This window comes from Camelus ferus, chromosome 14 (genome assembly GCF_009834535.1).
Source record: "Camelus ferus isolate YT-003-E chromosome 14, BCGSAC_Cfer_1.0, whole genome shotgun sequence".
NCBI classification, from domain to species: domain Eukaryota; kingdom Metazoa; phylum Chordata; class Mammalia; order Artiodactyla; family Camelidae; genus Camelus; species Camelus ferus.
Genome location: NC_045709.1, coordinates 7,685,691 through 7,701,945, shown reverse-complemented (window position 1 = coordinate 7,701,945; position 16,255 = coordinate 7,685,691). Strand labels below are relative to the sequence as shown.

The 16,255-nt window shown below is 41.7% G+C and overlaps 1 protein-coding gene and 1 long non-coding RNA gene across 4 annotated transcripts in view; one reads left to right on the top strand and one right to left on the bottom strand.

Annotated features, from left to right (window-relative positions):
• The first annotated feature begins 408 nt into the window (after nucleotides 1-408).
• Nucleotides 409-6,811, top strand: LOC116668526. Its single transcript, XR_004325639.1, has 2 exons — nucleotides 409-3,756; nucleotides 5,646-6,811. It is a non-coding gene; the product is annotated as an uncharacterized LOC116668526 (long non-coding RNA).
• Nucleotides 6,364-16,255, bottom strand: part of LRCH1 (leucine rich repeats and calponin homology domain containing 1) — a 169,822-nt gene continuing 159,930 nt past the window's right edge. For 2 of the 3 annotated variants that reach the window (XM_032496141.1, XM_032496142.1), the window contains exon 19: nucleotides 6,364-7,402. In XM_032496141.1, coding sequence (XP_032352032.1) covers nucleotides 7,292-7,402 — 111 coding nt within the window. In that variant the 3' untranslated portion in view covers nucleotides 6,364-7,291. Of the gene's footprint in view, nucleotides 7,403-11,777; nucleotides 15,635-16,255 lie in introns of those variants that run through there. The other variant, XM_032496143.1, reaches the window with a different exon arrangement.

Sequence of the window (16,255 nt, the reverse complement as noted above, 5' to 3'; positions counted from 1 at the left end):
TTTTGTGTTGGTTGCAGGACACAAACTATGAATGCAATCCCATCCAAATCATGGAATGCTAACTCTGGAGCACAGGATTTAAAGGTAATTTAGCCTAAACTCCCCACCTTTCCAGACTTTAAGCCTCTGAAGGCATGGACTGTCTTCTTTCTATTCATTGTTACATATCTAGTGTCTAGCAATTGCTTGGCTTCTGGTAGTCACTGAATTGAATAACTTTGTTACTGAATAAGGCAGTAGGCTCAGAAAGTTTAAGTGAATTCCCCCATCATTACACAGTTGTTAGTGGGAAAGTTAAGATTAGAAGTCAGATTTCTGGATCCAATCAATATTTCTTTTCTTACCTGTTGAATCAAATAGATTTGTGGACATTGCTTTATGGATATCTCTCAAGAGACAAGAATTAAATATGAAGATTCAATCTGAAAATAGATAAGGAAACTTGTCTCATATGTTACTGTAAACGCAGGTATTTTCCTTTAGTTATATGCAGAAATTCAACTCAATGAGCTTGCCAAGGAAAGTCATCAGTCTCTTTGTAAATACCAAAGTGTGTTCCTTAAAGAACTTAATGGACAGACTTTGGAAGTATGAAGTATGGTTGTTTTAAAAGAAATATATTTTTCTGTTAAAGAGCGCAAAGGTTATACATTTTAAACATTCAGTAAGAATGTATATTACATGGTAATTGAGGAAAATACTAGTTTCTTAAAGTTATAAAATTAGTACGATGTAAATATGAATCAGATTATACTAAAATTTTTGAAAGTAGTACTATTTAAATATCTGTAGTCAAGATTGAGCCGTGTAACGAGCTACACACAAAATGGTTCTAAGTCTAAACAAACTTTTGTCCTCTAATAAGGAAGATTTTTTTAATTCACAATTTTTTTGCGTGTTGTTGGTAATTCCCTTGTAAAGAAAAACAATTGTGTGGTCCTGTGATCATTGTATTAGTTCAGGATTTAACCAGAGAAGCAGAACTAGTAGTAGGTATGTACATTAAGAGATTTTTTACAAGGAATTGGCTTATATGATTGTGGGGACTGGCTCAGCAAGTCCAAAATCCATAAAACAGGCTGTCAAAAAGGGACGTTCAGGGCATACGCTGTTATCCACAGGTGAAACGTCTTCTTTCTCTGCCTCAGTCTTGCTTTTAAGGCCTTCTCACTGAGTGAGTGAGGCCCACCAGATTATCCAGGATAATCTTCCTTATTTAAAGTTAGTTGATTAGGGACCTCAATCATATCTGCAAAATCCCTTCATAGCAACACCTCGATTAATGTTTAATTGAATAACTGGGAACTGTAACTTTGCCAAGTTAGCACATCATTATAAGAAAATAGTTGCTTTGCCTTTCTGCAGTGTAAATGCAAAAATATTTAAATACTCAGTAAATAATTGATAACATATAGCCAAAGATAACTAATAAAGACAAAAGCCAAGCCTTCAGTTCAGTACAGAATTGACCACTGAGGATATATAAGGAGCCATTAAATTTGAACTTGCTTTTGTGTGGCACAAATACTGGCCTGGGGAGGGATGAATTCTTATGTATACCTGAGATGTTTCCCCCACCAGAACACAAGTCTTCAGTTTGGGGTTTCCCAGACTGTACTTGGGGTGGAAATTCAAACTGTAAATCTAGGCAAAATGAGAGCTGTGGTGACAGTCACAGGAGATAATATTTCCCCATCTATTCTTGGCCAACAATGACTAGAGTCCTTGTCATCTCCCTTTGCTGACAGGCTGATTTTTTCCCCCTATTCTTTCAATGAAGATGCAGCTCTATTACAGATACTGACTTTGTGCAGAGATTTCACATCCAACTCAGGATCCACCTTGAATGGGTGGATCTGAGGGCCCATTAGTGCACCATCTCTTGGTCAGGAAGATGGACAAGTGCTCCCAGTACAGCCCTGGCTTCACCTCTACCTTAACACTCTCATCTTCAGCTCTGTTTAGAGACTCTAGGGGTTTCCTTATTTTCTTATAATAATCAAAGTAGTTAACTGTGTATATTTATTTTTTTAAGCATTTCTCGGCATGTTGTTGAGGGAGGTTTTTCAGGGGTATGACTACTTCAGCCCTGTCCTTGGAGCTTAGCTGGGATAATTCTGAAGTGTGACGTGCTCTATACCATCTCCCAAAGCTTCCTCCTGGACTGAGCTTCAGTGGAGCTGGAGTTTAAGAACGCACCCCTTAGTGGCCACCTTCTAGAATGCACCCCGTGCTGACCTCTTTCTGATGGTACTTCCCCATTCTGGGGCTAGCGCCCTATCACCAAAGACCTAAGGGTCCTTACCCTTATTTCTGGGCATGTCTGTTTCTTTTAGGTATTGCCCACCTAATACTACGTGCTTCTAGGAACTAGGCATGCTTGTAGGTGCTTCTAGAGGAAGCCTTTAAAATATCCTGTTGGTGCCTGCTAGTGCCCACATTTTCTTTCAGCAAACAATACTATACAGGCAAAAAAAATGCATATGCTTTACCATTAACAAGGGAAAAAAAAGCCAGTCTATAAAACTGTACTATGTAAAAATGCATACGAATGCCTCAAAGAAAATATTTCAAAAGTGTAACAGCTCCCTTAAGGTGGGATTGCTGGTGCTTTCCCCCAACCTTTTTATAATTTCCAAAGTTTCTGTGATGAACATGTATCCCTTTGATAAACAGAGAAAAAAAATCCCAACATTTAAAAAAAATCATAGCAATATTTTTTTTAAAGTGGGAGAGAACTGAACAGGAACTGGAGGCTTCTTTCTAGGCCAACTTTAAAGAGAAGACTGCTTCCTGTCACTGTGCCTGTCATGTAAATCTTTTTTTTTCCCCCTACTCTTTGCTCTGGCCTTGATCTGTCTTAGCTAGCATTTAAACTGGTCCTAGTAAGCCCAGCTCACCAGGTTTTATTACATGAATATGTTTTCTTTTGCATCTCTAAGCATCTTAAGTATTGTCCAGGGCTTTTTTTTTTTTTTTTTTTTTTAACTCTAGAAACTTTACTTGGGTTAGCTCTGCTGGGAAGCTTTTTGTACAGAGAAAGGGACATAGGCCTGACTTAGTTGAACTTGACTCTGCCTCTGTTACCTGCTGGGACTTTGAACAAATTACTTGAATACTCTTGAGTCTCAGCTTGTTCATTTGCACTCTCAGATTAGAAGTGATAGCAGCCCTACTCAAACTGATTTGATGCAATCATAGCCTCTTGGAAGTACTCATGGAAGGCCTGGCTACCCAAGCTTCGGAAATACAGGATTCTTTTACTACTGATCCAGAAATGGAAACACCAGGGGGTTTTTTTGTCTTGGGTTTTGTTTTTTTTTTCCTGCCTCTTGTCCCTACTTCTCCCTACGTGTCCATTTTATCCTCTACATGTTTTCTAGGTTTTATGTCTTCTGTCTCTGTCACCAGGAATAGAATTAAAATCCTGGGGAAAAAAATTATTGGTCAGTTGTGAGTAAGGGCCTGCATCTGACCCAGGTGTACAGCATCGGGTAAGAACTAGGCTACGTCTCCTGGTAAATGGGCAGGGTTAGTTCCTAGAAGCCTGTGGTATTTGGTGGGCAAGCCCATAGGTGTCCTTTTTAAGCCCCTTCCCTATAGCATTTGGTAAGAGTTTTGAGACAATATATGTGAAGTTCATTAATTCTTCTAACCGACATCTCTCCAGTGCCTACTACCTGATAAGCACAGTTCCAGGCAATGGAGAATCAACAGAGAACCGAACAGATGAGCAGCCTTATTTTAATGAAGCTTGTAAGTAAAACACTTGACTCACAGTAGCTTCTCGATAAATACTGGCTATTAAGGGGGCCCTTAAAATTAGGGGAGCAAAGAGAATGGTTTAGAGTGGAGCCCTGCTTCACACATATGCCCCACACTCAAGGAGTACCCGTTCTGAAGATAAGTCCCTGAGCTCATACGTCCCCTGAGACCAGACTCAACTGAACCTGCTAGCCAACCTCCTGTCGAAGATGGGAGATTAGATAACCAGTCCCACTGGGGTCATTGCTGCCCGGATCTCAGGCTCACCCAGGAAGAACTGGGGAGCCCCCAGATGCAGCTGTTGGCTGGAACCCAGTCTCTGGGACAGTCCCCAGCTGTGGCCAGCATTGTATGGCTGAGCTGCATGGGTTACCCTAATGAAAACATGGCCCTGCCAGGCTCCCTGCAGTGCTCCTGTTGCCATCCCCCACCTTGTCCTTCACACATCCCCAGTTGCTCCAGCCAACTTACAATGCAGAGTGTCTGCAAAGCACAGTAGGGTGCAGGAGACCAAGACGGCTAGGATTTTGGGGTTGGGCACAGTAGCAGCATTTTGTCTTGTGGATTGTGTTCGGAGGTCGGAGCAAGAAGGCAGAAACCATCCATCACTGTATTCGCTTGAATTCCTCAAAGCAGCTGCTCTTCTACCAGATGTAGGCTGGACGTATGGGTAAAATGATGACACTGACCCGGATTCATGGGAGGCGAGGAGACAGCCACTACACTCTCCCAGGGTCAGGTTCCACAACATGCACCACAGAACCTTCAAGTTTCGTCAAAGATGCCCTGGAGCCACCACCCAAGAGACAGATGGAGGCACCTGATGGACACCTTGACCCCCTACCCCGACCCAACCCCGACCACAGCAACTCTGCTTTTAAGTGTTGTATGTTCTGTGGGTCATGGGAAGATTTTAGTTTGAAAACTCTTTTCCTATTTTATTTATATATAACATGAATATAATAAAATATATATATTTCATACACACACACACACACACATGCTAGATGATTGCTACAATCTGTTTTATCAATGACACTATATGTATGATTTCTTTTGTGACCACAGTCAACCTCTGCATCTGATGTGTAAGTCAATCAGAAGATGGCTTGTACAGATTCAAGGTTTTAATGGCTGTTAAATCACAAAAGGAAGATATTTGCACTGTGCACACTCTGTCCATGGAGGGCACGGTCAGCCGGCCACGCACATCTTACTGCACATATAAACAATGTATGAGGATCTTCAAGGCGTAGTAGTCGTACAAGGACTGCATTTCGAAGGGAAAAAAAGCCATTTTACACAATATTGAAGCCAATCATTTATACAGCCAATCGCAAGAAAATACTGAAAATTAATATCAAAAGAAATATTTTAATTTTTGGAAAAAAAATCTCTCAGAACAAGGATTACAGAGCTTCATGTTGCCATATATACATGTAAAAAAATAATTCAGGACCCTGCATTCTCAATGCCCATCAAGGTGCAGTAATCTAAATTCCTATGTCTATAATCAACCTTTGAATGTTGCTTACATAGAATACGCTCTTTGTTCAAAGTGTCTTCTTTCTTTACATCATTGTGCTACTTGACAAAACAGGTATTTGTGCAGTACAGGAAAATATTAAAATATATTTTAAGTTAGGTTAAAGTGCACAGTACATTTGACAGGAAGTAACTGCTAGCTGCCAATCCAAACGACTGTTCTTAGCAACCCCTCCCTCTTGCCCAGACCAGAGGGCAGCCTTGGCGTTGGCTGATGTAAGTCTGTGTTCAATGCATCCTGTCCTCCTGAAGTCTTTTCTTCTGTGTTCGCCTTTATATCTGTCTTACAACTTGTGGCTGCTGCTGCTCTGAAAACTTACAATGGCTTTTCACAGAGGTGAAGACACAGCATTCACCAGACTTTGAGAGACGACTTAGTGGGATATCTGGAACCAAAAGGTGAGTGCACACGCACGTGACTGCTTAAAATAGGCTGTGTGTCTGTGAAGCCCTATGTGAGTCTCTCGGACCAACACGGATCGCTTTCCTTTGCTCGGTTTTCTCTAGTCATTACTTGAACTTGCTCCTCCTGGACCACTCAACCTCACAAGCACTACTTACTTAACCTTCTCCCGAGCCGCCTCGGTGTTGCAGGCACCTGCCCCCCCCCCAGCTCACTGCCGCACTGCTATGGTTTCCCACCAGAGACTCTGAAGCTCTGTGTTTTATGAACTACTTTGAAAGTGACCAATTAAGTTGCAATTAAAGAAGCACATCTACATCGCAGAATCATTTCCTCTTTTAAAAAGAGCAGTTGCAGAAAGTGCTGGTTTCCTGATCCAGGTCCTACATGCCTTAAGTTAATTCTTGATCACGTGCCACCGAAACTACCTCTAAAAAACTTTTTGGTTAAACAATAACCTTTCCCTCATTTCCACTTTCCTCTACCCTTTCCTTATTACCTACCTTTGGTGCTAGACTTTCTTTAATTACTCAAGTTACAGTGCAAAATTATACTACAAGACACATGATGCCAACACTTGTTACTTCTTCGTGTTAAAACTTGAATGTTTTGTGCTTAGCAAAAGAAGTATGAACCCAAAAAAATAACTGTTCACATTTTGTCTTCAAGTTTAATATGTCTTTTTTTTTTCCATCACAGCTATTTACAATAACTTTGGAGTGCTCTCTTGATTTCAGTCAGTTCATTGTATCAGGGGACAACAGGGCTGCTGGAATGTAGGAAGCTGGATGGAATGCAGAAATATAAATAAGACCAATGTTCCATAAACCAAAGTGTAAATAATGCCTCCCCAGAAAACAGTTCTCGTCACAGAAGCACCTGTTTTTTGCTTAAATCTTTTTGTCATATACACCAGAAAACATGACTATGGAGACCTAGAACTACTTGCACACCAAAGAGGATAGAAAATAACTCAATATTTATAATATTAAAATAAAGTGTTTAACCACAAAAAAGCAGTAATAAAATAGTTTCCTAATTTACAATTTGCATCCAAAGGATGAATAACAACTCACTAATAAATAATATTTATATAAATATTTTGTATGTCGAAAATAGTTTTTTTCTTTTAAAGGCAATGGTCTCAAGAAACTTCTTGAAAAATTTGGTGGCAAAAAACCTGATTGAGTTCCCCACCCCCCACCCCACGAAATACACGAGTTTGGTTTTAATAAAACAAATGCATCTTGCCGCAGAACAGTTGTGCTTGGTGTTTTGGTAATGGCAGTGGGTGAGCGTGGAAGGGATGAAGAAGGTTGTAGAAGGCATTGATGTGATGCTCGGTTCTTCACAACCAGCTCCCTCACGGGTTTTAGGTAAATATCTGTCACGTCTTAACATCAGAGGTCAGTTAGGAAAGGTCGAAAAATCTTCTCTTCTGTCCTCCCGTCAATTCAACTAGAGTTGGGGAACTGACAAGCAGTGAGTGGGAAGGTGGAGGGGACAGGTGTCGAGAGCAGAGTTCATGATCTCCGAGTGGAGAAGCATCTGAGCCGACTCAAAGGAGAGGAGTTGGTCTCATGTGAATAAAGCCTTCGTGACAGTCATGTCTAGCAATGCTTGAACAGTAATGCCCACTTTGACCAGGCCTTTCTCTTCAAGGATGTGATGGGGTAGACACAGTTTTTCCTAAAAGGAAGAAGAACAAAGCATTGATTTTCAGATGACTGGAATCTATTCATAAAATTTCGAGACGCCACTGACAGGAGTTAAGTCGAGCTATGTTGTATGCCTGTCTGATCACCTCAGACCATGCTCCCTCTCTTGCTTTCAACCCACTGCAACGACCTTTTCTGTGTTTGCAGAGAAAACAATGATTTTCCACAAGTGAGAGTTATTCTAGAAAGGCTTCCAGTCATCCTGAAATGTGCAAAAGATCTAAATACTTTAAAAAAATGTTGAGACTAAATTACTGAGCTACATCCAGTTGCTTGGAAATCTATGGAAACATATTAGCTTATATCCTGATAAAGCAAAACTGCACATAGCCTCTCACATTTTAAAAGAACTTGAATACTCATTTATACTGATTACACAGCATTCTCCTGACCATAAATCTTGATTGAGTTGTTATTTTCTGTGATCCCTGGAATGGAGGCACGTGTTCTTCACAGTTTCTGAACAGCCTTGTAAACAAGTAATGTTAACCGCAGCCTTTAATAGCCTCTCCTTGAAGGCTCTTTTATGTAATTGCCAAAGACACAAATGTCCTGCTACTCTCAGGCTGTATTTTTGCTCTTGGCAAACGTCCAGCACTTACTACTCAAGGAAGATAATCAAGGCAAGTCACTCCCCGTGTGTGGCACTCTGCATGCTCCACCGAACAGTTTACAAAAGAGCATGACAAAATCATCTTCCACGTTTGCCATCTGGCCCTGGTCTGCTACCATACAAGGCAGTCTCCTTCCAGAGCGTGTCTCCTTGGCTGGGAAACGACGCCGCAGCAAAGACTCCCTCTCATCTACCCGAAGATGGCGTGTTCCTCACACTCCAACGACCGCTGTCTTTAAGGAGAGTTGAAGTTGGCTCTGCCTCAGGCCCCAGGCGGTGGACGCAGTGTTTAACATGAAGCCAATCAGGGTCTCTGGACAGAACTCCTTCCTTTCAAGTGATTCTTGCTTGAGGAACCAGATCTTCCTGCTGCCTCAAGGCAGGACTCTCCTTAAATTACCACAGATACAGGTATTCTGCTCTTAAAATGATCTTCAAAGGACACATCATGACATCTCCAAGAACTTGTTCCATCACCTCAAAATGTCAGTGGGTCCCACATTCTCACCACCTTCCCGTTCTCCATCCCTCCCACTTCCCTAACTTGTGGTAAATTCAGAGTGTCTCAGACTCTGACTCTGGGCCTTAAGAAATGGCCACTTGTCAATACAAAACAGCTGATCCTTTAAAACACTATTTGGGGAGAAGGTATAGTTCAAGTAGTAGAGCACATGCTTAGCACGCATGACGTCCTGTGTTCAATCCCCAGTACCTCCTCTAAAAATGAACAAACCTAATTACCACCCCCCGCCAAAATAATTCAATCTTAAATAAAATATTAAAAAAAAAAACAGCTTGAACCATTACTTCAAGTGGCTGCTGTGTCTCACACTGGATTTTCTTGTCATCAATGGTGTATCGGGGAGGCAAGTTTATGCTGCTTGCCAACTTAGTAGCCAAATGTTAACCTGAGAAAGAATAGCAGGTTCTGTCTGAGTTGTGAACTAGGCGCCAGGCCAGGATGGAAGGTGCTTCCTCCTTGTGTCACAGCCAGGTGTCAGTGTGTACCCTTTCCTCACACCCTCTGCTTGCCACGGGCTTATGAAATCACCTGAATCTCATTTCATTGCTAAGGCTGGTCCCACGGGGGCAGGAACATGTCTTTCTCATTCTTATGGCTCCCAGGGCACCCAAGTAGGAAATTATAAGTGGCTACTATTTATGGCTAAGTTCCTGGTGCAAGGCATTACTTGGGAAAAAAATAAATCATCACTTTATACCATATGCTAAAATCAATTTGAGATGAGTTGATGAGTTAAATGTTAAAAAATCCACAACACTCCTCCCAATAAAATATAAACATTTAATATTTTCTCAGACAGTTGGGTGGGGAAAGATTTTCTAAGCTAACAAAGTAATAAAAAAAAAATCACAAAGGAAAAGATAAAAACGATCACCTGGAAGTGTAAAGCTTCTATGTGTCAAAAAAAGAAGAAGAAGAAAATTAATAAAAAGATAATCAATTGTAAAAAATTATTTGCATCAAATTACAAAGGATATTATATTGACACACAAGCTCAACAAATCAGCGAGAAAAACACTAAAAGATCAACAGAGCACTGGGCAAGGAACATGAATAGAAATTTTTAAATGAGGGGTCTACCCAAGGCATTCTGAATAAGATATTTTGTTTCTCGACCTCAGTGTTCACCTATATTTAGTCGAATTCTAGAACTGATAATTTGCATGGGGCCTCATCTCTTTGTGCAACACAGTTTGGAGGGGGCTATCCCGGGTCCTGCTTGAGCTGTGATGTATTTCCATCACTGACTGTCCCCATCCTACCAATGAGTAGTGGCCCCACTGGTCTGCAAAGTTGTTTTCAAGCCAGAGGTTATGGTTGGGAAGGGCCAGGGCTCCAGAGAAACAAGGATGAAAAGGTACTGAGGCCTCAGTCTCCTGCTAACAAGACACTGGAGGTGTCACATACTAGGTTAGCTTAAGGTCATCCTCTCTCCCAGGCATTGCTCACCTTCCTGGGCTCCTCACTCCTAAAACTAAGGATCCTTAGAGTAAAAACCTGTGAGAACCAGGTGCAGAGTTCAAGATTCTCTCCCACCCTTACAGCTGGTGACAAGGAGTAAATGGAAGACAGGAAAAGGTACCTTTGCATCTTTCCTGGCTTTCCCATTTCATTCAGACTTCCTAAGAAGCCCTGAGGTGCCCTCAGATTACTTTATAGGGTTGGAGGCACCTAAGAAGCCCAGCATCAGATAATAGAAAACTTATAAAATATGGCAGCTCTGGTTATTCTCTCATAGGACTAGGAGGAAGATTCTGATGGGAATTATGATTTGAGGCATTGGTTGACAGGACGAGCAAGAACCTGCCAGAAATGAGGAGGGGGTCTCGAAGGCCACTTTCCATCACATGAGTCCTGTCACTACATATCCCACAGGGGAGGGAATCCCTGAGGTGAGCTAGAAGTTGGGGTGGGGAAGGGAATGCTGTGGATTTCTAGCTGGATGAGAAATGACAGAAAAGCGTCACCTCACCTTGTATACAACAGACTTAAAAGAGAGAGAGCTGAACATCTGTACTGAGTTTAAATGCATCTAAATTTCCCTGTTAGAGGATGTTAGTGGCTTTTGTTGAGAATGTAGCAGCAGACTGTTCTAGGACACCCATGAACTCCTTTTGTTGTGTTTCCTTTCAGCGCACAGAGCAGAATCATAAAGTAGTATCCTGCATAAAAAGACTCTGACCCCCTCTGAAGAACCCGTGCTTTGCACTGTTTCTCCAATGGTGGAAACAAATATTCACTCATATCCTTTCACTCACCCCTCTTCTGAGCCACGATAAACAGGGCTGGAAAAGGCAGGCAAGCCCTAAAGACTAAATTCAAACTTTGGAAGACTTCTGGGCCACCTTCTATAGGCCTGGCACCAACGCTACAGATTTGCATTGGTGTTTTTCTTTATGACAACTCTGCAAGTAGATATAACACCTCTATAGTACAGATGAGAAAACTGAGATGTAGAGTTTAACTTTGCTAAAGTCACACAGCAGGTTAAGTACCGGAACAAGGATTTGGACTTGAGTCTCATTTTAGAGCTGGGTTTCCTTCCATGACATCACGCTGCTTCTCCCCGGGCAACAAGCGAGTATGTTCTGTCTGTGCCCAGGAGACGGGACGAGGCGCCCAGCCCCTCAGAGTCCTCTCCAGGCAAGTCCCACCAAGTTCAACGTCAGGTGGCCATCAAGAGAACCCTCAACTCGGTGAAAGGCATTAGCTCTGCTGCTCAGCTCATGTGGGGCCTCTCTTTGTCAGGAGGGACAGACGCCTTGTGGCAGCAGGCATACTGCTGTCACCACCTGGCTCACCTCTTTCTAGAGTTTCTTATGCTCCCCAACAATCACACGCCCAATTCCAGCCCACCCACGAGACAAAATGAAGTCATCCATGCAGCACGTTTCATTTTGGTTCAGTCTGTTTCTAAAATGTAAAGTCCTGGCCTAGAATTGACTGAACCTTAAAACAAAAGTGTCTGCATTATTTTAAGGGGAGAGACCTTCAGTTCCTGCTCTGTACGTAGGAACTCTAAGGGTCAGCTTCCTCCGATGTGAGATGCAGACCATGTCAACCTCTCACAGACTGAGAGGATTTCTTGTCACTCTTCATCTGATTATCTGCTTTCCAGCCATGCTACTTTCTAGTCCTTCTTTCTAGAACATCTACTCTCTACACAGATCTACCCCTCCTCTCACCCCCCTAACCCAGCCCCCTTCCCCTGGCTATTCCCACACACCTCTAAGGTCTCAGTGTAAACATCACCGTTCCAGGAAGGCTTCAAAGACTACCCGCTCTCAACGAGTCAGGTCCCCTGTCCAGGGGTTTCACATAGAAATCCCATACCCAATCCACCACAGGTCCTTACCGCACCGAATTCCTCGTTACTTGCTCACAGGTCCCCTAAACAGGGGCCACAAACCTGCAGGCCCATCCAGCCCACAGCCTGTTTTTGTAAATAAAGTTCTATTGAGACACATTTTCGAGTTGTCTGAAGCTGCTTTCACACTACATACAGCAGTTGAGCTGTGTACTCCAAACAGAGATGGTATGGCCCCCAAAGCCTGAAATATTTCCTGGCACTTTGTGGAAACAGTTGCTGATTCCTGATCTAGAATGTAAAGTTTTTTGAAAACAGGGACTTGTGTCATGGTCATCTTTTTATTTCCGAGGCTGACCACGGGGAACAGTGTTCATTCAATGTTTAAAGAATGAGTGAATGAATACAATCACAAACAAAAGCCAGTGAAAAGTCAAGGAACTGGACCCTGATAGTCTTAAGGAAAAGAAAAAAAAAAACAGCATACATTTTATATACCTGATCGTTAATTCAGAACTAACTTCAAAATCTAAAGCCTAATTTTAAAAACCCAATCTCTTGAAATAAAATCATATTAAAATATTTTTCACCTAATCCAAACCACTCTTAAGCTCCTAAAATTTTAATCCACTGCCCCTTACTTTTACCCTGTGGGTGAAATATCCTTTGTCCTAATGACAGAGATCAGCCTGGATTTTAGGGAGATAACCCTAGCCACCATGCACTAAATTTAATTTCTTACTCATAAATAAATGGCATCAGGATACTAAGTACCTTTCATTGATGAAATGCCTACTCAGTTGTCTTCCTTTTGAGTTCTGTGGGGCCCTCTCCACCAGTACATTTTAGAAGTGTCCCCAAGGACAGTGAGTTGCATACGAACCACAAATCTATAACTAGAAGGAACTAACAGAACTTGCTTAATTGTCACATATCTTGGAAATCCTGACACAGAGTGGCATGTTGCCCCCAACTGGAAGAACTGAAGAGAGAGAACTTTCTATTTCAAATAGATGTTTCAATTTCAAAAAGAATTTGTAAATAAATACTTTGTAATTTTTACCAGGTATTGGAAGGAAGTACTGAAAAACGGTCTTTCTTGTGAGAGGAGGGAGGTTTAGTATGCACATATAAATCACACAATGAAATCCCCAACCACCTCTCAGATGACAAGGAGGTTGGCCAGGTAGCCCCATTCCCATGGCAACTGCTGGCCTCACACTAACATACGGGTTGGTGTGTGAGTACCTTGGGGAAGAACCATGGAGGGACTTAATAATACTCTGAATAGAAATTAGCAGCTTGATAATGGGCAAGACAGTTCATTCAAAGTTTTGCCGAAAGGGCTAAATTAATTGTGTTCTGCTGGTTTCCAGACTACTTGATGAAAAAACACTATCCAACAGATTCCAAGAGGAGTAGCACATTAGGGGACAGATGGATTAAGAACAACAGAAATAACAGTATTTTGGATGCCAGAATTGAAATATGAAGGCAGCCAAAGAATCCCATCAAATCAGCAGGGTAAAAATTAAATCTGATCTCACGTGATTGCTCTACTCAGTTTTTATTGACAGAATTTTCTTTCAGGTAGCTACCCAGTAAATCATCTCTCTTCTTCCCCTCTGCCCCCCTACAAAGAAGAAAACTCCAAACAGCACTGACCATTGAAGGAAAGCCTCAATGCACTGCAGGGCCAGACAGAAATGCTGAGCGTGACTCTGGGTGTGCACAAATTAATGTATTGATGGGTCAGTAAAAACTTGGAATTATCATCCAAAATGTGTTTATTAAGCAACTTATGGCTCATGGTGCTTGTCAGACATTGTACAAAGGGATTTTATTGTGTTACAGATTGAAGAGTACAAGATAGCACTAAAGGTGGTTCCATACATCTGCGGGTTATTTATTACACAACTGCGGTTAATTAGATCACGTCCACATACCCTGTACTTCACCAATCAACACGGTATCAGGAGGTAAAAGCTCAGCTGACTCAAGATATTATCATGTAAAGAATGTCTCCTGTTAGAAAATCTGATCTGATTTACCAAAGGATCCTTACAAATTCATTCTTCTAATTCTATGGGTTTTCCACACTCTCAAGTCCCCTGGATTCATGGAAACGTTCAGAAAAATAGTATTATCTTCTTAGTAGCCATTTATAAAGACTATTTTCATCTGAGCAAACTAGAGATTTATCTTGAGGAAGTGAACTCCACCATCCTCCCAACTGAAGAAACAATATTTGGCAACCAGATGTAAACTGAAGCATAGGGGAGAGGCTGTCTTAACCTTGGAGCAGAGCCTTCTCAACTTATAAAACAACATCCCAGAACCAGGAATATCTTAGCCTAGATAAGACGCTAATGGTTTTTCTTTTTTTTTTTTTAATTACAAACTGATCACATTGCTCCAAAAGCAGATATCATTATTAGTATATAATCCTTTAAGCTTATTTAAATATAAAAGCAGCTCGCTAATGTTACTGGAAAGCAAAGGTTAAATGGAAACTTCAAGTCACTGGAGAAATTACATTCTTCTAAAATAAGAACAATCATATTGGCTCTTGCCATAGTAACCCAAGTCCCAGGACCAAGAATGTTCCATGACTCATGGCTTTATTTGAAAATAAATACTGTCAAATCCGTCACATTCTAGATCTGAAGTTATGATGTGATGTAGCAAAAAAAGCGAAATGACCCATTATATTATGTAAAAATAGAAATCCCTTCTGGAAAATGCTTTTCTAAGAGCCTCAGAGTAGACCAAACAAGGAATAAGTAAAAACATACAGAAAGAGTGGGGCGCATGGATCCTCCAGGGGGCACCCTAACAGCACCGGACCCTTCCTCCCCAGCACCCCTTCCGCACAGCTGTCTCATGCAGAAGAGCAGAGGGGTCTCTCAGGATGGAAGAGGGCGTCAACTCTCCCTGGTACCCCTCACAGCTCCCGTTGCAGAAAGCAGGGAGGAATCCAATCGGATGGCCAGCAAAGCAATCATTCTCCAGATAGTATTTTTCAATTTGGTCAACAGTGGTATTATTAAAGATTTTTATTGACCAAACTGGGTCCCCAAATGCTGGGGGTTTTGTCTCCTCTGCAAGGTGGCCCCTCTATCGCTCAATTGCCCAATTCTGAATTAGGATTCGACTTAAACAGTACCCCAATGGAAAGATTTCCACATGCTAAATTCCCCTCTACTCCTGTTCTGGAAACTTCTTCCACTCTGCCCAGGGCAGCAAAGCTCACTGGGAGAGAGAAGAGGAGCTGTATAGCCCTACTGCTGGCACTACGAGGATGAGAAGCAGGTATGGCTGCACTTTGTAGTCACCGTTTTTCAGCAAGTGAGAGAAATTATTTAATGGGAACTGCATTCTGTAAAGTTTGTGCTTCTGTAAAATCTGATTTGTAAATGTTCAGCATCAAAACTCGAGAGATTACTAAAGAGATGTCAGGGGTGGAAGTTTGCAAGGCAAAGTCTCAGATGGAGGAAGGACCCTGTCAGGGAGCAGGGTGACAAAGCAGAGGAGTTGGATGCACATGCAGACGTTATGCAGACAGAGCATTCCAGCGGTAAGTGATATAGATCAGCACTATAAAGAGAATATGAACAAGACAGAAGCTTATAAGGTCCCTGGAGCGGAGGGCAGAAGTTGGTTGTGGGGGTTTCTCCCCGAGTGCCAGCAGAGTGTCAACAGTCTTTCGAATGTGACGAAAATCCAACTGCAGGATGTCATACGGAGAGCAGAGGTCAGCCTATTCCGAGGGCAGCCATCAGAACAGAAAGAGACAGTGCACACAATTAAAAATACACAGAAGAACAGCTGGAAAGAAGCACATATTTTTGGTTACTGGCAAATAGCTAGAGTAACCCCTTATTTCAAGCAGGTAAAATCCGTTCCACCAATCAAAGATTTTTTTTAACTCATTACAAAAAGGAAAGCAGCATACCCAATGTGTTCTGTGCCAATAGGACAAAGAAATCCCTCACTCACAGTCTCACCATTGAGGAACAGAATGTTCTGCAATTTATAGGCTATTCTGGCATTCAAACAGTTTTAATACTGAAGTGGTATCATGTGTCAGTAACGACATAAAAATAAGAGCTTTTCACCTGGGATATTTAGGTCTCCACCTTACTAAAGAGAAAAACATAGTTTAATCCCCACCTTTCCCCACCAGTCTCTTAATACATTATTTCACCCTCGTCTGTGAAGACTGAATATAAAGTATTTCTCTCTGAAATGTTAACACATATGCCTCATGTGTCTTCCTTTTAGGATTATTGATAAACTCTGGGGGATGCTAGTTTCAATTATGTCTCTACATGTGCCAAAAAAGTACATTAAGTTTCACATTTTTGCAACTAGACATAAA